Source organism: Meleagris gallopavo, chromosome 13, assembly GCF_905368555.1.
Source record: "Meleagris gallopavo chromosome 13, MGAL_WU_HG_1.1, whole genome shotgun sequence".
In the NCBI taxonomy this organism is placed as follows: domain Eukaryota; kingdom Metazoa; phylum Chordata; class Aves; order Galliformes; family Phasianidae; genus Meleagris; species Meleagris gallopavo.
In genome coordinates, this window is record NC_139416.1 from 17,408,149 (window position 1) to 17,428,104 (window position 19,956).

General features: G+C 42.2%; 1 protein-coding gene across 2 annotated transcripts; it reads right to left on the bottom strand.

The window, feature by feature from the left end:
- Positions 1-1,988: 1,988 nt before the first annotated feature.
- Positions 1,989-19,589, bottom strand: CA5A (carbonic anhydrase 5A). Of its 2 annotated transcripts, XM_085234638.1 has the most exons (8): positions 13,913-14,049; positions 13,753-13,882; positions 13,034-13,231; positions 9,291-9,409; positions 7,709-7,804; positions 7,491-7,553; positions 6,786-6,941; positions 1,989-5,510 (listed from the first exon to the last, which is right to left on the bottom strand). In XM_085234638.1, exons 2-8 carry the CDS (start codon positions 13,856-13,858, stop codon positions 5,331-5,333), a joined length of 918 nt encoding a protein of 305 aa, XP_085090764.1. In that variant the 5' UTR covers positions 13,859-13,882; positions 13,913-14,049; the 3' UTR covers positions 1,989-5,330. The 2 variants fall into 2 exon arrangements, with proteins under 2 accessions (XP_085090764.1, XP_085090763.1); XM_085234637.1 differs by lacking the exons at positions 13,753-13,882; positions 13,913-14,049 and adding an exon at positions 19,406-19,589.
- Between the last annotated feature and the right edge of the window lie 367 nt (positions 19,590-19,956).

Below are 19,956 nucleotides of genomic sequence, written 5' to 3' on the forward strand. Positions count from 1 at the left end.
AGATGAGTTTAGCACTCAGGAGCCACACTTGGCAATGAGCATCCTCACTGTGAGTGGGAAGTGGTACCTCGGAGGAGCTGCGTCCCAGCTGCAGGGTGGCAGGCATCACACATGAAGTCATGTCCAGGCTCCAAAACCAAGGCTCAGTGCCCTTCCTCCCCAAACCACGCTCCTCCAGACAGGTCCAACCAGCTCCAGGCATTGGGGTGGGTCAGGGGGTTTCTGGAAGATACCTTCGAGAAAAGTCAGGTCTACGTTTTGGAGGCAAGCTGTAACATTTGAGTCACATTTTCAGATCACTCAGACTGGATAGTGACATTGGAACTCCCTTGAGGCAGTGCAGGAACGCCGGGCTCCGTCCAGCAGCTTTGGGAGAGCTTGTCAGAACGTGACACCTAGTGGTTGTGAGCCACAGCAACACTCAGCCCTCAAACTGCCTCGCTCAGTTCCTTTGAGCATCCCTACTAAGAAAGAAAGCAACAATTTCCACTAGTTTTCAAAAGGAACGGAACCATCTTTCCCTCCCCGCACCCAGCTCGTCCAAAAAGCAACTTCTAAACAGAACGACCACTAAGAATTTGCAGACCTCAAGCTCAGTTTTGACACCGTTGTCATTTGGAAATCCTGGGCTCAAAAAGCAGCTGAGCAGCAGCATCACTGCCCCACCTGAAGTCACCCACAGACGGCTGTATTGCAAACTAACCTGAGTTCATTCTGCAGCAGTTTCTCCATTTGGGCTGGGAAAATACCTGCTCTGCAGTTGCAGCATTCAGGTGTGTTCATAGGGTGTCTTCTGTCCTCCAAGCAACTTCACGTGCGTGGTTACGTGTGATTATCAGCTCTGACCACCAACTCTTCAGGCCCCAAGTTGTTCTGCAGCACCTCTGAAGGCAATTTGATTACACAGCCATTCCTCCACACGTTAACACTCAGACACTTCAACGCCGTCACATCAAAAAGATGAAACAAGACAATAATTACCAATATCAGAAGTAAATTGGCCATTTGTTAGAATTAAGGCATGTCTTGCAGCTGCCTTGATCAAAGTAAGAGAGCCCACTGGAACCAAATAAACCATTTCTTCAGCAAACAGCTCAGCTATACTACATATATTCTATCTATACACACAAACACAATAAGACCTCCTAAGCTTCTCTGCTGTGTGGAATGGGTGGTAGCTTCTGGAATTCTTAAACAGCAACAGTAGAGCTGGAGCTGGGATTATTCTCAACCTTTCTTCCCACTGGAATGGCTTACCTTTCTGGAAAGCCCCCAAAGAGTGGCAATTATGGTCTGCAACCACTCATAGGGCTCAAATCCCTTAACCAGAAATAGTCTCCCACTCTTCCACCAGAAGAAGTGCGAATAATCTCACACTTAGCACAACGTCTCTATATGATCTCCAGGCCCTAAGCCTGGCTACTATGGGTCAATAGATGAATTTGTGTTTAGTTGTTAGCCAACTGTTATTGGTAAAAGCAATTTATTTCAATTAAAGCTTTTTTCCTGATTATTCAATAAGATTCATACCACCTTAGCAGTAGAAGCACTGCAAAATCACTACATGTGAAACTCCTTGAGAGCTGCACCACATCAAATTATTCAGTTTTATCAACACTAATTGCAGTGAAAATAGAGAAAGGAACTTAGCTGACAGTTGTTAGGGTGAGTTTAACACTAAACGTGAAACAAGGCAGCTCGGAACTTCGAACCTGGAATCTCCCTGTAGGCAGCATGCTGCATCTATCCCAGTGGAGCAGATAACTGGACATCCATCAACACAGCTGCAACACAGAGCTCACTGTCCTTCCAATTACAATACAGTCCAGCAGAGCCTTTCACAGACTGAAGCATCAAAGGCTGTCTGACATCTGATCATATTCCACTCATAATGAACTGGGTTGTTCTGAAGGATGAATTGTTTTCTTGACAGAGAGTCTCCTCTCTAACTTGGAGAGCTTATCTGCACAATGAAACACAGACACGGGTTGCTGTGCTTTTTTTATTGCGTGGTTGCACACTAGTTTAACAGCTAAAAAAAAAAATACAGTAGCTAGAAGTTTCTTTACATCAAAACTGAAAAAAAATGTCTGTATGCTACAAGTACAGAAGGCACTTCTCGTTATGCATGTTGTCCACAAAGGCAATCATTTCAGTAAATTACCATTAGCCACAACATGTATTACAATATGCACTCGAGAACTTCTACTCTCACTTCATTAAGCTGCCCTCAAATTGAGTTCCTCTACAACATTTCACTCCTAGTGCTGACTGCCACAGGAATGCCTCTCAGAACAGTATTAATTAACAGAAGCAATTAGGCTCAAGGACAAACGTCTGTTCTGACCCTTCTCTGTTGTACCATCCAAAAGAGCCTAAGGATTACTATGTAGACACCTTCCAAATACAGTTTAGGTCAGTTGTGCAAAGTCGTTACAGACATTAACTAAATTAGCCAAGAACCCAACAAAATACAACAAAAAAACCCTAAAAAAAGACAAACAAAAAGACCCACTTTCATTTTCAGCCTGTTAATTTTAACCAGAGCCTGCCCTGCAACTGGAATACTGTCCATTGGAACCAGAGATGCTAAGACACTGACATGGAAATGTAGCAGGCATCCTGAAAGCAGCACAACTGTAACATCAAATCCCTATAAAGCTTACTTGTTTTAGCACGCTCCACTTCATTTTTTCCTCTTCTGACCCTGTTTACACACATTTTATATATATACACAAAACTTAGCACTGAAACTGAAATAGATTTTATGTCAGGATATTTAGATGCTACTCGATGTAGAAGATAAAACATGAACACCACGGTAACCCCTTAAGAACAAGATGTGTATTTTGTATTTGCATATGCCAGGGAAGAGATGTTAGCTGGTGAAATAAGCTTGGTGGAGCAGAGGTGCACAAAACCTTGGGGTAAGCAGGCAACTAAAACACTGAGCAATTGCACAAAGCTTTTCTAAAGACCCATTCACTTACGATAGCAAGAGTTTGCTTGCTTTAAAGAACTTTAATAACCACAGGATGACATTTCCTAACCAGAGCTTATGTAACAGTTCAGAGATACTACATTAACCTTGTAAGCAGGTTAATTTCCCATTGCTCTTTTCAGCTGGTAATTCAAACTGACCCAAATTAAGCCAAGTTGTTCCCTCTGTTATCCTAACACTTTTCCTCCATCAGTAAAGCAAACAGTTGGCTTCTCCCTGATCTCACAGAGCCCATTCCAGTTCTTTTTGCCATATCCATTTCCACATTCATAAGGCAGCAGTTTTAAATACTTTGGTTGATGCAGGCTGCTCTATCTAGCTTAGTTCCACTGAGTCACCTGCACTGTTAAATGCAAAGACAGCATTACGATGACTGTATTACAGGGTTTTTCCTAATTGCTAATAATGAAAGCAAATTCAACAATGAAGATTGAGTGCATTCAGGTACAAAGTAAAAGAAATCTCTTCCTACTGCCAGACTTGCAGACGTCTCTTTCAAAATTATTTTCAGAACCTGCCATTCTCTGGCAAAACCATTACTGAAGTGGCTCAGCAGGGTAGAAATATAATAAAATCTGGCAAAGTCACGCATGGTATAATTCTACTAAGCTGTAAGGGCTTGGGAGAGAATGAAACTGAAGATACATATTGCCACTTGGAACATATTATAAAGGTGCATATACAACACACAGGGAGCAGAAGCCGATGGAAATTTTCTTAAATCTACTGAGTAGCCACCCTAATATTAAGCAGCCACATTAGCAGAGAAAGGCAGAACTGCTGAAATGTAACGGAAGTCTGAGGTAGAGATATTGAGGAAGCAAAGGCACGAATTTAATTGGTTAAGCAAAAATATTCAAAAGGTTTAAAATCATTAGAGACATGCTGAAAAGTGTTAAAGTGCTTTTAAAGTGAACGCTTGGAATGGGAAAGTATTGATTCCAAAGATGTGAATGTGTCACTGACAAGTTGGTCTCCTGGCATCATTAGTCCTGAATGACACCAGCAACTGCTGACTGCTTAATGGCAGGAGAGGATCAAGAAATGCATCCTCTAAAAATATACATGAAATACAATCAATCAAGATTGGGCAGCCTGGTCTGGTATTAGATATGGAGGCTGGCAGCCCTGCACGCAGCAGGGGAGTCAGAGCTTCATGATCCTTGAGGTCTCTTCCAACCCAAGCCATTCTATGATTCTATGAAGATTGTTTCATGAGTATACAACCAGAACTGCTCACCAGAAAAAGTGAGATCACACATTCTATACGTGAGTTCATGCATATGCACGCTGTTAAGAACAGCAAAGCATAAAAAAGTCAGTCAGAAAGGTGCAACTAGAGCAAGTTATGGCTAGTAGCATACTTCAGAGGTAGGCACTGTTTGTGGCAACTGGACCCTAACTTCAGTATAAGGCTCCACAGCTGGTAACTTAAAACAATTTTGTCTGGTCCACAACTGAGTTCCAACCACCGCTGGCCTCTGTTACCATAAGGTGCTATATAGAACAACATGGTCCCCAGTAACCATGAGGGTGGGTAACTCTCAAGAATAGAAGTCCAGCTCAAGACAAAACATTGGGAAGATTGCACTGGTGCTCTAGAAATTGCTGAAAAAAATAAAAATCAAGTACCTGACTGCTGTGTTTTGTCCACACTCATCTACCATTCCATTAGTATCAAAACCAGAATTTGTAGAATGGGATTTGTGGACATTTCCTGTAAGGTTTTGGGAAGTCTTCTGGTTTGCAGTATAGACAAGGCAGATGTACTGTGTCATCCATTATAAACATGGGTCACTCTGCCAATGCATTTTTTTCTTTTTCTCCTCACCATCCTATGCACCATTTGTTGTTGCTTTAAAAAAGGACAAAGTTAAAACACCCCTGCATATGTGATTGCAGAAGACAGTTCTGGCCTCAAACCTCCAAAGCAGTTCCACAGAGGACCTTAACAGACTTCACTTCTTCACACCTCCTGCTTGTTAACATGTTGGAACTATTAATTTAAGCAAATCACTGGAGGAGCTACGAAGAGACACAGAACAATTCAGAAGACAGGAAGAGGAAAGATCTCCTGCATTACTTTGCCTTTAACTTTCAAAATAATTCCTTACTGATCCCTGCTTTAAAGTGAGCAATTTGTTAAGAGTTTGTATTAAAAAAATATTAGAATACACACAGCCTCTCTACTGAAGCTCAACTGACTCTCAGAACTGAAACTAGCTGTCTGTGAAACTGCACGGCATAAACATCCTGCAAAAAAGGAGGAATCATTACAGAGTAAAGTAAACCTAGTTACTACAGTCTGGACTGACATCCCATGGGCCATCTATGGCCTGATCTGCTGAGCGTGGTCCGAGTATTGTGCTTCAATATCTAAGAGATGCCTGCTCTGGAAGGATGAGCGGACAGTTCTGTTCATTAATGGCTGAAGAGGGCGAAAGTTGTCCACCATCCTCTTCTCTTCTTCACCATCTGAAGTAAAGAGCAGCATCCGAAATGCCTCCAGCTGAGAATGAGAAATGGCCAGTTTAGCTCCTGGAATTCCAAACCCTTCCTGGAGTTTGGTTTTCTTATACAGACATTCATATACTGACACTCAAGAAAAAAAAAGCAATCCCAACCTGCAACCATCTACATGGCTTTTGTCCTCAATGGTTTATAACTGCAGACTGAAGCATGCAGCAGATCAGATATTTAGTCCTCACAAAGGGCGTAACAATGCTAAGTAATTAAGACCTTCTGTGCCATGAAGAATGAGTGAAGAATCAAGAAAATGTGTAAAAGTTTGAACTGCAAAAAAAAAAGTATGCATTCATTTTTCCTTGCTTTCTTCCCATTCTGCTCCTTTACGTGAACTAAAATATTAAGATTGTGCACATGCCTATTCTTCACCATTAATATTTGCTTCAAGTTTGACTTCCCAGATAGTATAGCTGCATGCAGAAGTTCTATTAAGAATCTGTATTTTGTCCAATTCTGATCAGCTCTCCTGACCATTTTTCCACTTCTCCCTGCATCTATTTCATACCAAGGAGTAACATCACACTGTACAACAAAGTACTGCAATAATAAGCAGCAGCAAAGAGCATGAAATAAGTCAGGGCTGAGGTCAGCAGACTGCCAACCACCTGAACCAACCTCTGCTGAAACCTTTGTCCTTTTAAAAAGAAATTAAAAATAAAAAAACCTCAAGGACAATACAGCCAAGTAGTGAGTAGGCATGTCTACAAAGGCAAAGAAGAAAACCCAATGGGCACTCTATCTTCAACCATCAGAACGGCACGTGAAGGACTCAGAGCCACCGTCCCTCCTGCCCCCTCAGAGCCTGCCCAGGGGAAGGAACAGCCCTTGCAGGTTCTGCAAGACTTTTGTGCAAGTGAACACGCTATCAGGTACGTGCACAAAAGGTCAGAGTTCAGAGTGTCACAAAAACTGCCCCTTCTTCTCCCTCCCCGTCATGGAAAAGAGGGTAGCATGGTAAAGAGAGAAAAATTATGCAGTGTTCTAGTAAATAACCTTTTAAGTTTTCAGGGTGTGGTTTCCAGCACAAGGCTTTGTTACCAGAGATCAGGATGAAACTCTATATGGGGAGCCTGCCTCCACAAGGCACACACCTTTAACTGCTTACTGTTGAGGTCTTCAGCCTTCCAGCTCTACCTGTGGTTAAGATCAGGATACCCCAAAACAAATACTGGGTGTGAAGCAGCCGCTTCTGTGCTTCTTTCCCTCCACAGCAGCAGGCAGGCAAAGGTGTGCTATTAAATATCAGCAAGAGACTTACCTGATTCTCATCAACCTCTATTGGCTGCTTCTTAATAATCCACGTGACTGACTCAGTAAGTGGGGGAGTGGTCAAAGAGCCTGCATATGTCCAGTAATCAGGGCATGGAGGTAACAGGCAGGAGGGGTCGAAGACATCAAACTCAATAACAGTGTCCTAAAACCCAGAACAAACTCATTTTAAAACTTGCAATTTGAGAGAGAAAAAAAAAGTGTTTAAAGAGAGCTTAACAATGAGATTAAATACCGTATGTTTGCAAATGTAAAACTGTGCTGTATTAGTAAGAATCTACATAAAGTAGTAATTGAAAACCTCAAACTTGTCCAAGACCATTAAAGTGGGTTTGAGGCAGAAGCAGCTATTGAGCAGACACAAAAAGAGCATGGAAAGGCACAACACACTGCAGCAAGTGAGACAGCAGTCATTCTGGAGAAACTCATTTGCTGCACACGTATTTTACCCTCTTTTAAGGGGATACAATCTCCAGAACATCATTTCTTTTTCTCATCATTTGGAAAGCTTGAAGTGTGTACAATCTCCTCCTTTAAATACAGCATTTTATCTGCAGTATAATCAATAATTTATTCTATGTGCCAATCAGACCCCTTACTGACACTTCATTTATTAGAACTTCACTATGCCCAAAGCATTATTTCTGTTGGCTGTGCTGAATGATAACTGGTGGGATATGTAAAAAACACTTACCTTGTGTTTAATTGCTGGCAAGGCATCCACCAACGTCTGCAGCCCTTCGTGATGTGCTCCTAGCTATAAAAGATGACCAAGAGAGAATATTAAGCCAACATCCCACCTATCTACCTTATCAGCTTTCAGACAGACAAAAAGCCATCTAGAGATACTTTGCACTAAAAGAGCTTTACCAAAATAAAACTAAACCATTAGAGCTTGTTATACCAAAGTACCTTCAAAAAGACTCCAATTACAGCCAAGCCATCACCTTCCATCACAGCTTCTTCAAAAGTTGGGTACACCACAGCATTCCAATGTACTAAATGCAGCTGAAACATGAATCAAGGAGACATCAACACACACAGCAACAACAGCAAGAAGCTTGACTTCTCATCTTCACTGCATTTGGTTCTTTGCAATTTGCAACGCTGCAGTGAACTACCACAGAAATCAGAGGCCACAGAACCAAAGCACAGTTGGAAGATGTTATTCTGATAAGGAACTTAGTCCTACATGTAATACAAGCTTCCTTAGTGCTGCTTAGAGCCTAATACTTGCATCCTCCTGAAGGGTTTTGTGTATAACAGCCAGCCTACCCAGTCTGAGCACTTAGTCACAGCCTGGTTGCTAATAAGCATCTCACAAAGCTGACTGACATCATTAGGTACACATTAGTAAGAGAGAAGCATTTTCTTGGGAAAAAAAAATAAAAAAATCACATTTTAAGTGCTCCATTTCTGGTGTATAATTATGTTTACTGCTGTTATACCACCTACCCTGAGCAACTTCACCTGCGTTTCTCCCCCTTGGCCCCCTCCTCCTTACTGACTCACTTGCTGCCTCAGTACTTAACTAATTAGGGGAATTCTGCCACTTTAGTGATTTCATAAGAGTTAAAAACAGAAAATAAAGCAAATATGATAACCATTACACTTCCACAGAAATACAAAACATACAAACTTCCTTCTGTTAATAATTGGAAATAACTTTGCAACATCAGCCAGGTCTGCAGGCTCACATGCACATGGGAGGTACTGCATACAAGTTGAGTGCTGCCAGATCTCAAGTCACAGGTACGTGCAAGAGAACCAAATAGTCTTCCAGTTTCTCTTAATACATTGAGAAAAAAAAACAATATTTGGTACATGTTCAGTTTCTAAGTGTGTAGTAATAACAAACAAGGTACTTTAAAAGCACTAAGGATTGGGAGATTTGGAGGTCCACTAAGCAGAAGCTGAGATGTACTGCACTCACTGCAGTCCCAAGGAAAGAGATCCCACAGCCCACATGAGCTCAGTTTTACTGCAGGTTAGAAGTGCAGCACTTTTTAAAGACAAACAGAAGTGAGTTTGTGCACTTTACCTCAGCAGATGCACTGCATCAGCTGGAAGCTGCAAGTTCATTATGCCAGGACAAACATCTGCTCTGACTGTTGCAGAGTCTATTTATGATCCCTTTTCCCCTTTAAAAGGAGGACAGACAAGGGATTTGTGCCACTTCCTCCTGACAGGGCTGGAATAGCAACGATTCTTTGCTGCCCACCATTGGCTTGTCTGGCAGCTTCCTCTGTGTGCACTCAGGGAGAAGAAAACATCACTGAAACTTTCAGGCAGGGGCCAATGCTTACTTCAATCCCACATCCTCCTTCAGAAAATACAGTCAATATGAACTTACTCATAAATAAGCTGCTTTTTAAGCTGTCTTTTTTAAAAAAAACAAAAACAAATACAGCACTTTCTAGCAAGCTTGACAATTCACACAGACAGCCCAAGATGCAGCCTCTGTTATCTGCACTGTTCAGGTTTTTCCTCATACCTCTGCTGGATAGAATTTACTGTCAACTGTGTGCTCTGATCCCCATTCGTTGATGGCTCCCCAGTGGAAGTGAAACTGCTTCAATCTGTACTGGTTTTCCAAGGGACCTCCAACGATGACTGAAAAAAAACCAAAACAAGACATTCACCTTAACAAGCACGGCTGGAATTGTCCAGACAAGCAGCACAAACAAATTTACCCAAAGAAAAGTCATTTGGATCAAGTATCTTGCTGAAACATCCCCTTATCCCTTAGTTACCTCCACAAATCACATTGTTAGGACAAAACTGTCCTCACACGTCACTGTTTTTCCCCTGCAGTCGGAATAATCTGTGTCAAATCAAAGATAAGCTGAACAGTGTCCTCATGCAACTCCTTTCTGCTCCACAAGGCACACAAAAGCAGACTGCCTTGGGAAATTCTCTGCTTCTGGGAAAGCAGAAGTAGCCAGGAGTAAAGGTGAACATTCAGCCTGCTGTCCTCATCTCAGAAAACAATCCTTGATTTGGTAAATACATCAATGAAAACTTGAGGCCTGGTTTTCTGCGTATGCTGGTTTTCATTCATTTCATCCTAACTGAACCAGGAATATCTTGCAAAGCCTTCCTGCCTGTTATTAGATCAGTACAGCTTAAAGTTATAGATCATAATTTCTTCCAGGGGGACTAATAACAAATGCATTGCTGTAGAGACCTCTCTGCCCATTTTCTACTTAACTGTGCAGCGTGCTTCAATTTTACAGCAAACCACCATATAAACTACAAAATCCAACACTACTTCTGGAAAGAAGTTAATCAATTTAATGCTACGTAGAAAAGAAACGAGAGGGATTGAAAATTTACGAGCAGTTTTTTTTAGTTCTAAGTGCTCCTTCATTACAAGCAGAGAAGAGATAAAACAAGCAATGCATATTGACATTAAATTAAACTCCATCCACAGCTGCTGAGCAATTAGGATAAATACAAAACTGACCATCATTAAGATAATCATGACGAAGTACAATAAGTTTCAGGGATGGGATGAAGGCAAGGCCTGCACTGCCAATGCAGTACTCCTTACTCACTCCTGACTATGCAAAGATGCAAACCCACAACTAATTACATTCATGTGAATAATCACTCTCGACTGAATGTTTGCTCACAAGTTAGGAATAGGCACATGTGTAGAAAACCAGCAGACAGAAGAAAGTGGCGAGAAAGAAACTTCATCCTCCTCTGCCCAAAAGCCAACACCCCACTGCAGCACTACCTTCATCTTTTGCCAAAGCCTTTTTTTGCCTCATCTCAGGAGTTGGGCTTTTTTGCTTATCCTGGATGCACACCTACAAATTCCATTTCAATTTTTTTTGTTGTTTTCTAGATTTATTTACTCAAAACCTTCCTTCTCTGGACTACTATTACTGTTAGATATAAGCTAGCAGAAAGAAAATGAATGAGAAATAACAACAGTAAATAGAAAGTCAGGTGGGAGATGCAGACACTTGGAAATCAGATCACATATACAGCAACACCCCATGAATGTTGTTTGTCAGTCATTATGGAGTTCCATCACCAAATACTACCCTCCAGTAGCCATCACCACCTTTAACTGACCTTAATTCAAGGAAGATGAAGATGAAAAGGCAGGCATCCACAGAATGGCAGTAAGAAAGCTCACAAAGATTTACCTCAAGCTTTCAGTCTTGGAAATAAAACAGAAGAAATCTTTGAGAGCTGTGATGCTCTGCGAATACTCAGCCTCAAAAAGGCCAGCATCCCTTTAATTGACTGTCTCATGCTTGCCTCTATGTAAATGAAAGACAAGAGCAAAACACAGCTAAAATTAGTAGACTAAAATCACTGATGAGTTTGTTAGAGAGTTTCCATCACAAGCTCTCTTCTCATTAATGAAATTGCAGTCTGTTCTGTAAAAACGAGTGGTTTATTTATCATGTAGGAAAGCCCTGAAATGAACAAGGGCACGAACATTTCCTGGGTGAACAGCTCTAAAGAATGAAAACAAACAAACCTACAGGCCCTGAAATAAACAAGAGCAAGAATGTTTCCTAGGTGAACAGCTGTAAACAATAGAAAACAAACAGACAAAAAACCCACACTGCTTATCAGTCTCCTTCCAAATATCAACCAAAAATGCTTCATTCCCAAGAACGCTGTGAAATCCTTTAAGTTCCAGCATTTCTGGATTTCTCAGTAAGCAATCATCTCAAGGATTAATGTCTCAAATCCAGAAGGTTCAGATTTGCCCAGGGTCCCTCTGTGTTCTCCTCCAAAACAAGCTGAATAACTGACGTGAATCACACGTTTCTCAACATCCCTGACCAACTACCACCAGCTCACCTACCCTTATGGAATATCCTTTTTAAATAACAATATACTTTGGTAAACTGAATTTTCAGAAGGAATGATCAACAAGATGTCTGTAATTTGGGAGCAGTCCCTTGATCACTTGACTCTACTGAGCATATAAAAAAAAAAAAGTCAGCTGCTCAGGTCAGAGTGCTCATTCCTAACAAACTGCTGGAATTCTTAATTGGATTCTGCATGCAGCCTCCTGCTTATACTAAAACAAAAGAACACAAACACCTGCTCCATACAGTAGCAGCTCAGTATTATTTAATTCTTTAAAAGCATATTGAGATAAGTATGTGTAACACTATAATGCAATGGGAAGCACAACAATAATACTAAGGTAGCAAAGTCCTAGGCTGCAACAGGCAAGGATAAGCCCAAACACAACCGCCACAAACACAGAAACAAAGGAAAGAAGTGACCTACCCTTAGAAGGCTCCAGGTATACAGAGATCTTTAGAGAGATACTCTCACCTCCACTGCCAACCCTTAAATGAGGAATGGGAAGGGGTGGATCCTGGCTCCAGCCCTTCCATCACTCAGGCACACTGCACACACCTGAGCTCCCCTAGGCTGGCCCTGCCTTCCCACCAGGTGCTCAATCACTGCTTCAAGCTGTGACTTAGCATTGCCACCACAGTATGTATGCTTTCTAACTGAAAGTAATTTTGCCACTGATTACTTCAAATGTATTAAATATATGTTTACATTGCAAAAGAGAAGCAGTAGATTATTAAAGTTTAATGATAAAACCTTACTTAAAGGTAATTAGATACATCCACATACGACTGAAGATTGATCCACTTAAGCAAAGCTGTACTATTATGAGATCTTATGAAAAGGCAGGGCATTAAGGCTTTGGCAGCAAAAATAAGTCTCACCCTACAACAGAGAACATGCGTACAATGGTCATGTTAATGGTAGAAGTGGTAACAGTGAGTCCCAAATATAACTTCTGTAACTACAATTCCCACCACTGAAAATCAGTGTTCAGATGAAGCATTTACCACATACTCCTTTTCAAAATTTACACAGTTATTCAACACGAGCTTTTCACAGCGTGCAAAGTAGATCTTTCACAGAATCGCAGAATGGCCCGGATTGAAAAGGACCTCAAAGATCATCCAGTTCCAACCCCCTGCTGTGTGCAGGTCACCAACCAGCAGCCCAGGCTGCCCAGAGCCACATCCAGCCTGGCCTTGAATGCCTGCAGGGATGGGGCATCCACAGCCTCCTTGGGCAACCTGTTCCAGTGCCTCACCACCCTCTGGATGAAAAACTTCCTCCTAATATCCAACCTAAACCTCCCCTGTCTCAGTTTAAAACCATTCCCTTGTCCTATCACTCTCCACCCTCACAAACAGCTTTTCTGTTTACTTTCCCAGCTTTGCTTACTCGATTTATCAGCAGAATCATCAAACTCCACCAGGAACGAATACCCGTTGTTCCAGATGTGAAGACACGTTGTTGGGTCGTAACTGATCTTCAGAGGCTTCAGAACGGGGTCATAGACGCTGTCCCTCCACTGGATGTTGATAGGAGACTGTCGACTGCCCCCAGGAATTGTAAGTGGGCTCTGCCAAAGCGGATGCACTGGAAGGCAACGGAGAGTTTGGCTCTGATGCACAACCACAGAACTAATTACAGACTAACGACTTTAGAACTTCCTGGCAACGAATGGTGAATTGAAATAGTGGCTGTGAAGGATAATTTAAGTCAGCAGGTGCATAGGAAAGTAAAATTGTTCATCACAATAATAAACAAAAACAAGACGGCACCCAAAAAATTCCACTTGTATGAGTCAGAGCTACACAGGGAAGCACAGCAGTCTGACTCACGGCCGTGGGGAAGCTTCTCTGCACTTGCAAAACGCCCATCAAAGAAACTGCCCCTCTTGATAGTTAGAAAATTGTTTTCTAAATGGATTTTAAAGTAGCTCCGCTTTCTAGTTTTGCCAGCACCTCCCCACAGCCCCGCAGCTTCCTCCGCACAGCTCTGCCCGACACCAGCAGCCGCAGGCTGAGCTCCCCCGGTCAGAAGCTCTCTGTGGAAGTGCCTCCCTTCACCTCAAAGATCTCCAAACCCACCGCCCCGCATCCCGCAGCGGCACTCACGGGCGTTCCGCAGGCGGTACGAGCAGCAGGCGCCCAGGCTGCAGCGCCGCTTTCCCCGCCACGAGGCAGCGGCCGCGGCCCGGCGCAGCAGCAGCAGCGGGAGCATCGCGCCGCGGCCCACCGCTCACCGCACGGCCCCGCCGCGGCCCACCGCTCACCACACGGCCCCGCCCGCCGCCATGGCGCCCTGAGGGGCGGGAGAGCCGAGGGCGGTGCTGCGCTCCCAACCACCTCCCCACGTTGAGGGACGTCTCCCTACAAGTATTTCTTGTCCGTTTCACGCAGTCAGGCTGATTCACGCTTGCTATCACCTCAGGTACCCCGCTGGGGTCAGCTCTGGTTTACAACGTTGCACTCGCGGTGTCTCATCACAGAATCACACACACAGGATCATAGAATGGCAAGAGTCAGAAGGGACCTCAAGGATCATGAATTTCCAGTCATCACTTGAAGGCTCTTGGGTTGAAATCCGCAGAGCCGCTTGCTTCCAGTGGCTGCACAGCCACGGGATGGGTCACCAGACAGCATGGGATCTCGTATGGATGTCAGGATTTATCACACCCGAATCTCCTTTTACTTCCCCTCCACTCAATACGCCTTCCTTTAAGTGCAGTCATTTATCTTAGTGCTAGGATTCAATTGCAAATGTAATGAATGCTTGCCTTGAATTCTTGCTTTTTGGAAGGGTAGATAGCGGCAGGACAAGGGGAAATGGTTTCAAGTTGAAGGAGGGAAGGTTTAGGTTGGACATCAGGGAGAAGTTCTTTGCTATGAAAGAGGTGAGGTGCTGGAACAGCTGCCCAGAGAGGCTGTGGATGCCCCGTCCATCACTGGAGGTGTTCAAGGCCAGGTTGGATGGGGCCCTGGGCAGCCTGGGCTGCTATGAAATGTGGAGGTTGCTAGCCCTGCATGCCCGCTTTTCTGTAAGTGAAAATCCCAACTCCACTCAGTCGTCTTTACACTGAGAAGCATGAAGTTGACCAAACTTTGTCAAAGCCTTTTAGGGATTTGATCCTGCAAGGGTCTCTAAAAGCCTACTGTAGAGCTACTAAACTGAATAGAGTGAGTCAGTTCTTGTGGGCTGAACCACAACCAGAGAGAAATTCTTACAGCGTAGGCTTGTGGAAACAACTGGCTGTTCAGCTGCAAAGCTGCAGGGAAATGACTGCCCCACAACACTTTTGTTTCCCTTCTGAATCATTCACAGAATGTGCATCCAGCTTATATGCACATTCTATTTCTTACTGAACATGCATTTCCGTAAAGCTTGAGCCTTTCATTACAAAAACCCTTTTCCTTCTCAAGGTGCTGCTTTTCTTCACTTTGGAAACTGCAGAAAAACACAAGAACTAGCTGCAAAAAGAAACAGAAGCCCTTAACTTTGTTCCCAGCGTTCAGAAGAATGGCCCAAATCATTCCTTTCTGGACCATTTCAGAAACAGAACTTCCCCATGCCCATGTCCCAGTTAGAGCTGCTTTTCTCCAGACAGGCACAGCTCTCATGCAGCAATCTAGAGAGAATGACAGCTATGAGATCTGCAATAGCTTGGCTCCAATGTTTTTTGATATTATGACCTTTCTGGACCATCTAGAGGGTCTCATTTATGCCCTCTGTTGTTCCTGAACTGACTGTGCTTTCTGACTGAGAAAGGAACCTGGCAACTGGCCTAGGGGGTAACTGAAAGAGATACAGAACCGACATGGGAAGCAAATAAAAACCTTACTTAACAAATCAGTTTTCAAATGGGCCAATTAAGAGAGACTGTAAGAATTAAGTTACCGTGCAGTCTGCACGCTGACCTCATTTATGATCGTTGAGGATGGGTCTAGTTTATTATTTTTTCCTTTGTTATGGGCAGATCCATGGTACTGTCAGAACAGTTATGGTAAATGCTGTAATAGAACAGCGATGACATGTTGCAAGTTATCCATGAAGAAAGACCCATTAGAAATAATTTGTATTTTGTTTTCTTTAAAATCTTCCAGACATACACAGCGGTGCTTCATTTAGTTTCATAGTATTTGGAGGCACTGCTCTTTTTTCCCAATTGAGGTGGACAGAATGGCACATGGCTCCATGCTTCGAGTTGTTCTCTGTAATTCATTGCAGCTATGGATGCCTCAACAGATCCATTTGGACTAATTGTTAGAAAGTTCAATTAGCGCTGATATATCATCAGAAGATTCAGGGTGTGAGTAAAGATCCAAACTCAAATACAGGTTGCTTATACTAATGTGTTGCTTGTTATTTATAACGATTTCCAAGAAAACATCTTGAAAGCAACAGCTGTATGGTAAAAAATAATCCATAATCAATTCAGTTAAATGAAAGGGTTCACTGTCATTTTGCACAAAGGTAAGCTTGATTTAAAGAGACAAAACTTTTTTCATGGTTTGCTGAATGTAGAATAGCTTACAGGTACCTGAAATCCCCATGGAATCATAGAATGGCTTGGGTTGGATGGGACCTCAAGGATCATGAAGTTTCAACCCCCCCGGCATGCAGGGCCACCAACCTCCCCATTTAATGCTAGACCAGGCTGCCCAGGGCCCTATCCAGCCTGGCCTTGAACACCTCCAGGGATGGATGGGGCATCCACAGCCTCTCTGAGCAGCTGTTCCAGCACCTCACCACTCTCTGTAAAGAACTTCCCCCTGACTTCCAACCTAAATCTTTCCTCCTTCAACTTGAAACCATTTCCCCTTGTCCTGCAGTTATCTGCCCTTTCAAAGAGTTCAAATATTAAGTATTCGGGAGGGGGCTAAAAGTTGCCATATAAGGGATAGAAAATTAGAAGAAAGAGGACAAAAATTAGTTTGGAAGGAAGTAAAAATGAGGAATCACAGAATCATAGAATTGCTCAGGTTGGAAAAAACCTTCAAGATCATCATGTCCAACCGCAAGTAAGTGTCAGCTTCAGTGGATTTTGGTATTTATGGTTTTAATCTTCAAAAATTAAAATAAAAGGCCTGTTGAATAAAGCCCTTTGTTTCCATAGGGCCTTTTGAACAAGCTTCATCCTGCTCTGAAGTAAAACAAGGAGGACAGGGCTGTGGGAGCAGTTAGGAAACCGCACCCATTTGAAAGAAATATGTTTTTTTTTCTTACATTGTGCTTTCCATAGCAACACATTCGGAATTAGAAAAATAAACATATAAACTTTAAAGGACCGTGGCTCTGCTTCAGCCACTTGGATTGAATGTTAGGGAGGAAATCCAAGATAGGTTGATTTCTTTGAGGTTTTTAGTATGAATCAAGATTTTGGACGATAATGGCGCTGGTTGGCTACGGTCCATCATGACAAGGTGTTGAAAGTTCTGCTGAATTGATGTCAGAGTTGGACTGTGATGTAGGCCAGTTTATTGATAAACAGCCCAATGCTTTTTATCAAACGGATGCAACTGACAGAGTACTCTTAAGCTCAACAGGAAAGCAGCAGCAGATTGTGAAATGCTGAGCTTTTTTCTCTGCTTCCAGAATGTTTGGCAGAGATAGGAGCCTGGATGAGAAGGCAGTGGCTGAAGCTAAGTCCAGATAAGAAGGTAATTTCAGTTGGCAAGGTAAAGTAAATAGGGGCTTTATCTTTGCTGTATAAAAACATTTGCTAAAATTATGCACATGGGTTTAGCAATGGTATATGGGAAAGACTTAATCTGTCTCGTGGACAGTTTGTGTACAGTTACTGCAATAGTGTGTGCTGTCCTGGAGATGGCACACCTGGATCGTGTGTCATTGCTGTATTTGGACAATTATTTAAAACAGAACTTTTTACCTTTTCAAAGAGTGAGAAGAGAAAAAAAAAGTCCTTCAGTTTTTGTTTTTTTTTTCCTTCTTTTTTTCTGGCAGTAATTATTAGGATGAAGCAACTCCTTTATAGTATTAGAAGGTGCCTGAAACCCTTTACCTGCACGTATTGTTGGAAGATACACAGAGCTTACTACAGGCAGCCACTATGGTACTTCGTGTCACTGTATATATTCTATACACTATATATATATTCTGACGTATGTCCTATGGTCCTCAGAATTGTTTCTACATTGCTTCCTCAGTCAATTGCAGGAATTCTGTTTGTACTTTTGGGAGGTCACAATGGGAATCCAGAAAAAGGCACTGGGAAGCATCACTCTTTGAATGGTTGAATCTGTGTTATCATAGCAAAAGTCTGAGCATCACCACCTAGCTTGGCAAGAGACTGCTTCTCTGAATGGGAAAGGTAAAAGATGAATTTTAGGATAACAGTGAAATGGGAAAGATCAACGTTACATCGAAAACAGTACTAAATAGTCTCGTTTTTGCCAAGCTTCAAAATATGGGCCATTTCTTTGATCAAGTCTTTGTTGCTGATCTGGCTGCTTGTGCTATTTTCTGTACATAGCAGAGTTTAACTGAATGTGCATTTTGCTTTCAATGCATGTCATGTATGTGGTCTAGCCACCAGATGGAGAAACACACAGCCTGACCTTTTCCAGAGCTAATATCTATTCCCTGGCAGCCAAAACCATTCCAAAGATGGTATTTTTCTAAATCAGTTTGTTTTGGCATTTCCTGCATGGATGTCATGGAATAGAGAAAGATTTCAGTAATAAATAGCATCTGTCTTAAACTGAAGAGGAACGTGAGCAAAGCCAGATAGTATCTGCAGTTAGTTTAGTGGCAGAGTGGCCTCGGGATGAAACAGCCTTGTATGATCTCTTCCAGGAATGTCTGTTAGCATGAAGTGAGCTTTGGTTTCCTCAGTGCAGTTTCCAATGGATAAATGCCACAGGAAAAAAACATGGCATCATCTAGCTCCCTATTGGGTTCCTATGGACCATGGATAACCCCCAAACAATTCGCACATCTCAGATCTCAGCCTTTCTGTGCTTTGCCTTCTGACTCCACCAAACAATTCCAAGTCATTAAAAAAAATAGATGAGAATCACATCGTGGTTTTCAAGGAGAGATACAGCTGCCTGGAGAAAAATTAATAAGCTAAATACATTTACAGAGGGAAAAAAATACTGGAAACAAAGGGACTTGCTAGATGTAAAAAGTTATTCTTTGCTATTGCTCCAATTATATTCACTTGAGCAAGCAGGCAATCTCTGACTGGCCTCAATACAAATCCGACTTAGATAAGTTTATCATCATTTTAAACAATTAAATCTTTGGTATTTTCAGTTATGTTTATATTGCACCCAAGGAAGTTATTTATTATGGATCTCTTATATGCACACTTTGTGGTTAGTATTTCTATTAGGCCTCATTTTCAACATCTAACATTGTGGTGTCTATTGAATTCAAAGCCATTTTGAATCCATTGTGTAAATCCAGATTTTATTGTAACTAGTTAAAGCCTTGCGTGGCAAAGTTAATTATTGTGAAGTCTGTATCTTCATTGTAGTTACAAGTTAAAATCACAAACAACCTACTAACATTGCTAGAGCAGAAATAACAACAAATAACTCCAGCACATCGAAAGCAATCAGGCAGTTTGGCAAGGTATTTCTGTATTAGTTTCACTCCCATTCACTTCTTTCCTTAACCTTTTGATGACGTTCTAAAAAATTCCCTTTTTTTGTAGCCAACAAATAAGAGCATCAGCTACATCTGCAATCTTTGCACCACCTCATGCAGGTATCCAGCACTATTTTAATGACATGAGATACTTACATGCATCATTCCTGTTTTTGGGAGTGCAGGTGGCCAAGCTGCAGCTTCGTGCTGGCACCGAAGGCAAACTCCAGACAGTTTTCAACTGCTTGAATAAACGTCCCAGGCTATTTGTCTTTATGCTATTCATCATTATCTCCTTAGCACTCAAAATCTTCTGTTAGTCAAACAGCCCAAGGAACTTTCCAGAATCTAGCAACCTCTCAATGTGAAAAGAGAAAAAATAAAAATGCTCTGGGCATAACAGCTTCAAGGGATCTCCAGACCTATTTATAAAAAAAAAAAAGATTGAGAGCACCCTTTCTTGGCTGGAGAGAGCACTAACCAAATAGTTAATTTTCAACTTGTCCCTCTTCTGGCTTTTCTCATTGGCTCTAATTTCATTGTAGGCTGGGCTAGTTGGTGATTATTTGTGTGCTTTCCAGGCTTTCTCTCATGTGGCTCCAAGAACACTGAGAGGTTACAGAAACCACTCTTGCATATGCAAGAAGAGGTTTCTTATCATTTCTTCGTGCATGCATTCTTTGAATAGCGATAGCTAACCATTGCTG

Bases quoted from the DNA above. Each gene is read 5' to 3' on its own strand.
- CA5A (XM_085234637.1), bottom strand. From the start codon at position 19,538: ATGATGAATAGCATAAAGACAAATAGCCTGGGACGTTTATTCAAGCAG. The intron at 9,410-13,033 runs GTAAGCAAAGCT...GTTTTTTTTCAG, and splicing joins TGATTCTGCTGATAAATCGA to TCATCGTTGGAGGTCCCTTG. The intron at 5,511-6,785 runs GTAAGTCTCTTG...TCTCATTCTCAG, and splicing joins TAGAGGTTGATGAGAATCAG to CTGGAGGCATTTCGGATGCT.